Genomic DNA, 7,592 nt, shown 5'->3' with positions numbered 1-7,592 from the left:
CATATATGTAGAATATATTAAATGTACTTTGTTATCATGAAATGTATATTCCTACCTTTTCATATATTATGTTGCTTGTGTACAGATTGCCAGTGATCAACACTGACCAATTACACACTTCACTTCACATTGTCTATATGTAAGCCCTGGTAAGCTCACAGCCAAGTTAAGGCTGATGTAATGCAATTGTGGCTTGGCTATTGCTCAACATGTAGACAAAGTGGTCAGTTCCCAGGTCGGGTTGGAGGTGTTAACTGACATGCCATGTCGGCAAGATTTTAAACTTTAATTGTGTATGCCATGTCCGCAAATTGTGAACTATGGTGTATTATGGATAACACGAAACATTCACTGGATCTTGTTTGGAAATGATGTGATTTTTCATCATAAAGTAAGACTGTTTTTATTGTGATTGATACTTGCTTTTGCTGTTTGTAAAAAATATGAATCTTGATTAGACTGCCAGTATTAAATTATTTTTAAATTGTTGTGTGATCTCTCCTTGTTATGTATGGAAACGGTTTAGTGGATCCACACGTAACAAATTGGGGGCTCGTCCGGGATTGTTCATTTCACTATTTGGAATGTTTAATAAAGGGAGATAAAAAATTAATATTGTGCAACTAAAACACTTACTGACTTCCAATGGTTTTTAATTCCCAATTCAAATTGTTTATTGATCTTAATTGTTGTAAATAGAGAAAGCACAACAATTAGTAGCCATGGAGTTCAAAGTGAAGGATTTTGTAGAGACAATTAGTGTAGAAGGTATCCTTGCTTTGAAGAAATCTGAAGTAATACAGGTTGCGACATATTTTCAGGTTGAAATCGACCCATTAGCTAGGAAATCCCATATTCAAAACCTCGTTATAGAATACTTAGTGGATGAAAATATTTTAGATGGGAGTCTAGAATTTAAGTCAACAGACAAGAGTGAAAAGGTAATCCTAATGGAATTAGAGTGCATGAAAGAAAAAGAGCAGACAGAAAGAGAACTGAGATCTAGGCAATTGGATATTCAGAAATTAGAGCTAGAACTTAAGATAAAGCAGCAGAGTCTAACTGGTGAGAAGGAAAAGGGATTTGATGTGGCAAAATTTGTAAAACTAATACCCCCCTTTCAGGAAAACGAGGTAGACAAGTTCTTTTTGCACTTTGAAAAGTTAGCTACTAATTTAAAATGGCCATTAGAAGCATGGACTACACTTATTCAGAGTGTTCTAACAGGCAAAGCTAAGGAAGTTTATGCAGCTTTATCTATTGAGCAGAGCTCTGATTACAAGTTGGTTAAGAGTGTCATATTGAAAGCTTATGAGTTAGTTCCTGAGGCATATCGTCAAAGGTTTAGAAACTGCAGAAAACATGAAGGGCAGACTTATGTTGAGTTTGCCAGAACCAAGGTTATGATGTTTGATAGATGGTGTTCCTCCAAAGAGATAAACAAAGACTATGAGAAGTTGAAACAACTTATGCTAGTTGAGGAGTTCAAGAGGTGTATTCCATGTGACATTAAAACTTATTTGGATGAACAAAAGGCTGAATCATTAGAACAAGCAGCTACTCTAGCAGATGACTATGCACTTACACATAAAGCTTCATTGCGAAGTGCAGCTTACCTTGGTAGAGGAAGGTTTAGTTCTTTCAGTCAGTCAAATGCTACAGGGAGTAATTCTTTATGGTCAAATGACAGAGGTCGTAACTTTACAGGTCGTGGATTTTCTCAGTCTCAGGTGTATCACTTATCATGGGCAATGATATTGCAGAAGATAAGGTTGTATCTGATCTTCCTAAAGTTAGTGAGATACCAACCGATAAGCAGGAAGAGAGAGAAGAGTTGGATGTATATCCTTCGTGTGCTGTTACTAGGGCTAGGGCTCAACAGAAAGCTAAGTCTGACTTCCCTAGATCCAGCGAAATTGATTTATCAGAGACTTTTATTAGTCATCCTGATGAAATTGAAGATATGGAAATGTCTCCTGCTAGTGTCAGAAAAGTGGATGAATCAGATAAAAGGGGCAGATTATTATCTGAAGGGCTTAGATCTGAAGGTGATAAGTACAGTTTTGGGAAAGATTCAAGTGGAGTTATTTCTAGGGAGAAACTTATTGAAGAACAAAAGATGAATCCAGAACTTAGGTTGTTAAGAGACAAAGCTGTTTCAGAAAAAGGAAGTGATGGGGAGGCAGTATGTTATTATCTGAAAGGAGATATTTTGATGAGGAAGTGGAGACCACCAGACTCTCCAGCAGATGGAGAATGGACAATAGTGCACCAGATAGTCATTCCACCAGTGTATCGACAGGAAGTTCTTAGTCTAGCACATGATACTCTACTTGCAGGGCACTTAGGAGTTAACAAGACTTATCAAAAGATCTTAACTCACTTCTATTGGCCAGGAGTTCAGAATGATGTCAGAAATTTCTGTAGAACATGTCACACTTGCCAGATGGTTGGTAAACCAAATCAGAAGATTGCAAAATATCCTTTAAAGCCAATTCCAACAGTTGAAGAACCTTTTAGCAGGGTTATAATAGATTGTGTCGGACCATTCCCTCGCACACGGACAGGAAATGCCTATTTATTGACAATAATGTGTGCATCAACACGTTTTCCAGAAGCTATTCCACTGAGGAATATTAAGGCTCCTCTCATTATCAAGGCTTTAATTAAGTTCTTCACTTTAGTTGGGTTACCAAAGTCAATCCAATCAGATCAGGGATCTAACTTTATGTCTGGAATATTTCAGCAGGTTATGTATGAGTTGGATATCACTCAGTACAGTTCAAGTGCATATCATCCAGAGTCACAAGGTGCTTTAGAGCGGTTCCACCAAACTCTGAAGAACATGCTAAAGGCTTATTGTGAGGACAATCAGAAAGATTGGGATGAAGGGATTCCATACATGTTGTTTGCAGCTAGAGAATCTGTGCAGGAGTCACTGGGCTTCAGTCCTTTTGAGTTGGTATTTGGACGTACAGTTCGGGGACCATTAAAGTTCCTAAAAGAGAAGTGGTTAGATGATGACAGGGAAATCAGTTTGCTAGATTACGTTTCAAACTTCAAAGAGAGATTCATTAAGGCTTGTAGCATGGCAAATCAAAACTTGCAGGTTAGCCAAGAGAAGATGAAAACCTGGTATTATAAAAAGGCAGAACATAGGGAGTTTGCACCAGGTGATAAAGTCCTAATTCTTTTACCAATACCAGGACACCCACTAAGAGCTAGGTACTATGGCCCTTATTTTGTACACAAGAAATTGAGTGACACAGATTATGTCATAGAGACTCCAGATCGGAGAAAGTCCAAAAGAGTTTGTCATATCAATATGATGAAAACTTACTATGATAGGTGTACTGAAAGTATGTCACAGACTGTGAGTGTTAGCACCATAGACACAGTAGAGATAACTGAGGAGGTCACATTAACTAGAGACACTTGTACTAAGAGCAAGTGAGAACCTGACGTGAAGCTTAATAACTCAGTTGTCTTAAACAATCTGGATGCTAAGTTATCACATGTGACCAGTGAACAGAAGATGAGCTGGAAGAGTTAATTCATGAGTACTCACATTTATTTCCAGATGTGCCATCTAGGACAGATTGTATCTTTCATGACATAGATGTAGGGGATGCAACTCCTGTCAAGCAGCACCCATATCGTGTGAATCCTATCAAGTTAGCTCAACTTAGAACAGAGATTCAGTATATGTTGGACAATAATATCATCGAACCCAGCAGCAGTGCTTGGAGTTCACCATGTATTCTTGTACCAAAGGCTGGGGGCGGCATTCGTCTTTGTAATAATTACAAACGTGTTAATGCCCTTTCAAAATCTGACTCTTACCCAATGCCTAGAATAGATGATTGTATTGATAGGATAGGAAATGCTAGGTATGGAAGCAAGTTTGATTTATTGAAGGGATACTGGCAGATCCCGTTAACAGATAGGGCAAAGCAAGTATCAGCTCTAGTCACACCAGAAGGCTTATATCAGTATAATGTAATGCCTTTTGGATTGAAGAATGCCCCAGCTACCTTTCAAAGACTTATCAACACCATCACAGCAAGTATTGACCATTGTGAGGCATCGTTGATGACGTCATTGTGGCTACAGTTGAGTGGGATGATCAGATGAAGACCACGAGAATGTTATTTGACTCTCTAACCCGTGCTAAACTCACGATCAACTTGTCCAAGAGTGAATTCGTGAAGGCCACAGTGGTGTATTTAGGACATGTTGTGGGACAAGGTGAAGTTAAACCTGTCCAGGCCAAAGTAGAAGCTGTGAACATGTTTCCAGAACCTACAACCAGGAAAGAACTGATGCGATTCTTAGGGATGGCTGGATATTATCGCCGGTTCTGTCAGAACTTTTCTCAAGTAGCAGCTCCATTGACCAATCTATTGAAGAAAGACTGCAAATTTAACTGGGAAAAGTCTCAACAACAGGCCTTTGAGAAGATCAAAGCTATTCTAACTAATGCATCTGTGTTGGTTGTGCCAAACTTCAACAAGACCTTCAAGCTCTATGTTGATGCCTGTGACATAGGGACAGGAGGAGTACTACAGCAAGAAGATGATTTGGGGATAGACCATCCCATTTGCTACTTTAGCAAAACATTTGACACTCATCAGAGAAACTACTCAACCATAGAGAAAGAGACTCTGGCCCTGATACTAGCTCTCCAACACTTTGAAGTGTACCTTAGTACAACGGTGACACCAATACTTGTGTTCACAGATCACAATCCGCTTGTGTTTGTGAAGAAACTAAAGAACAAGAATCAGCGACTAATGCGCTGGAGCATTCAGCTTGAGAACTTTGATCTGCACAGTCAGCACATCAAGGGAAAAGACAATATATTGGCTGATGCACTCTCACGTGCAGTGTGAACGGAGGTGACAATTTACATTCACCCCTATGAACTGAAAAGCAAAACCAGCTATATTTTCAAACAGTGGAACATGAGTTCCTGAATTATGATGTGTGATCATGATGTGTTTTATGACAATTGTTGTACATAGTTTAGCTTTGAAGTTTTTCAACATGCAAAACTTTTTTTCAAGTGGGGGAATGTTATGAGAATCCATTATACATGTATATTTACTATACGTATATGTAGAATAATTATATTAAATGTACTTTGTTATCATGAAATGTATATTCCTACCTTTTCATATATTATGTTGCTTGTGTACAGATTGCCAGTGATCAACACTGACCAATTACACACTTCACTTCACATTGTCTATATGTAAGCCCTGGTAAGCTCACAGCCAAGTTAAGGCTGATGTTATGCAATTGTAGCTTGGCTATTGCTCAACAGGTAGACAAAGTGGTCAGTTCCCAGGTCGGGTTGGAGGTGTTAACTGACATGCCATGTCGGCAAGATTTTACACTTTAATTGTGTATGCCATGTCGGCAATTTGTGAACTATGGTGTATTATGGATTACACGAAACATTCACTGGATCTTGTTTGGAAATGATGTGATTTTTCATCATAAAGTAAGACTGTTTTTATTGTGATTGATAATTGCTTTTGCTGTTTGTAAATAATATGAATCTTGATTAGACTGCCAGTATTAAATTATTTTCAAATTGTTGTGTGATCTCTCCTTGTTATGTATGGAAACGGTTTAGTGGATCCACACGTAACAATATTTACTGTCATGAGTGTACTATTTAACCTCTTTTGTGTTTTATGAAACTATAGAGGCGGAGTTTTTGAATACGTAACTTTGCAATATGACTAACTTTGTGAAATGTGAAAAATGTGAAACATTGATAATAAATCTCAAGCAGGAATCCATGCATTTAGATGTATTATGTCGTTTTTAAGGCAGGAATCATTGAACAGGATTTTATGTCTTTATCTTTTCCAATTACCATATTTTTTCGGAACTTCAATGGCTATTTATTAGGTGACTTATTTATATAGGCCGTCCTACCTGACTGTACTCCATACACTTCAAGTTCACAGAAGTTGAGAACATCATGTTCGTGTCTGATTTTCGGTTTCCACAGTTTGATGAACCTTCCCAAGACTGGAGCATCGCATGCTATGTTCCCCACGGAACCAAACGTGCCAGTGTAGTTCTTACAGATGGAGAAAGCTGCTGATGGATATCGCGATGGATTTTGTACATACAGCTGGATTACAAAGTCATGGAGTCTATCCCCTGAAAAATAACATTAAAATAATAAACACAATACTCTTATTATGTTTGGCATAAAAACATTCAGCTTCAAGTATAATTATACAAAAACAGTGCTTAAGATGAATACGTATATACATGCCATGTGATGTGGCATGTCTTACAGTAACTTTGTATATCAAGCATCTTCAGAAACCATTTGTATGGTCGACTGATACTAATTTGACGATGATAATAATTTGAATGAAAGATGAATTCTTGATGAAGGTTGACGCAGAGTAGAAGTAGTTTGAGAAACCCTAACGTACCACAGCAGTCTCCCCTGTTGTAGATGGTGACGTTGTAGATACTGTACTGCCCCAGGAGATCCATGACAAACCAGGGCGACATGTCACCAGGGTGAGTGTGACTGCAGACACCGTCGCGTAAATTGGTTCTACGGCTGCCGTCCACAGCATTAGCAGCGATATCGCGTAAACCCCTCAAGCTGCTCATCCATGCTGGTTTCTTCAGAGCCAGATTCAAACTTTGTAATTTGCAGACTGAAAATTGAGATTCTTAGTCATATGTGTGTATCGACAATGAATGTATCTGAAAGAACCAAATGTTTTATGTTTTGTAAAATGTGTATTTCCAGTTGCCAGGGGCACACACCTGCACATTTGCCTTCGTGATAGTGACAAAATACAGTATTACCCTCTTTACATTACTTTTCTTTGTGACTACTTTACTTTACAAGGGAAAATGAGTAACATTATGTGAGGAATAACCATTTCCCTGCATTTCAATGCATCGTTTCTTTTTCATAATATTTAGAAATATCGTCCATGAACAGAGTGGGTTTGTTTTGAAACAGGACATGTGCTCACATTAGACATGTTCTGCTCCAGTATGAGTACAATCTGTGCAGCCTATTATCTTCAGAATCTCTACTGCCCTGACATGGCTTAAGTCTCACTGATTCGAAAGGAGAAAGCGTTAGATATCTAAATAGCTTCTGTCTCTTATTATATGGCTATAAACCTTCATTTGCTGTACAAAATATATCCGAAGTATAGCCCATAAACCTATTTCTTACGAATTTAACAAAAAAATGAGACCTTACCATCCAAATATATGACGAGCAGGAAAGAGATCCGGGAGTAGAGGTCTGCCATACTGTCGCTGAACAATTCTTTTACCAACACGGCTGATGTGTTTAAGAAACTGAAGACTTGAAAATGACAATGCTCAATATTGATTGAAAATTCCTGACATTTCGCAGGCTCAACAGAACGCCTCTTCGTACCTGTTGGTGGGTTGCTGCAGAAACACCAGTCACAGTGACTTTAGTATCCTGCAGTGTCGTATCGCTGCGCCCTGGATGTTCCGGAAGGTTATCACTTAATCATGCTGGTGTTTGTTGTCTGGGGACTGATGCTTCCACAGTGATGGAA

At 38.5% G+C, this 7,592-nt stretch overlaps 1 protein-coding gene across 1 annotated transcript; it reads right to left on the bottom strand.

Annotated features, from left to right (window-relative positions):
* Window positions 1-5,911: 5,911 nt before the first annotated feature.
* On the bottom strand, window positions 5,912-7,313 carry LOC124139418 (fucolectin-like). The gene is made up of 3 exons (XM_046506456.2): window positions 7,262-7,313; window positions 6,465-6,698; window positions 5,912-6,180 (listed from the first exon to the last, which is right to left on the bottom strand). Exons 1-3 carry the CDS (start codon window positions 7,311-7,313, stop codon window positions 5,912-5,914), a joined length of 555 nt encoding a protein of 184 aa, XP_046362412.2.
* Window positions 7,314-7,592: the final 279 nt, after the last annotated feature.

Source organism: Haliotis rufescens, unplaced genomic scaffold (assembly GCF_023055435.1).
Source record: "Haliotis rufescens isolate VD_foot unplaced genomic scaffold, xgHalRufe1.0.p SCAF_27, whole genome shotgun sequence".
NCBI classification, from domain to species: Eukaryota; Metazoa; Mollusca; class Gastropoda; order Lepetellida; family Haliotidae; genus Haliotis; species Haliotis rufescens.
Note: the sequence above shows the minus strand (reverse complement) of the source record. Positions and strands in the feature narration are given on the sequence as shown.

What these genes read in the sequence shown, in the direction of transcription:
- LOC124139418 (XM_046506456.2), bottom strand. Translation starts at nt 7,313, where the DNA reads ATGGCAGACCTCTACTCCCGGATCTCTTTCCTGCTCGTCATATATTTG. An exon ending in GCTCGTCATATATTTGGATG is followed by an intron (nt 6,699 to 7,261) that starts GTAAGGTCTCAT and finishes CTCAATTTTCAG; the next exon opens with TCTGCAAATTACAAAGTTTG. An exon ending in CAACAGGGGAGACTGCTGTG is followed by an intron (nt 6,181 to 6,464) that starts GTACGTTAGGGT and finishes GTTATTTTTCAG; the next exon opens with GGGATAGACTCCATGACTTT.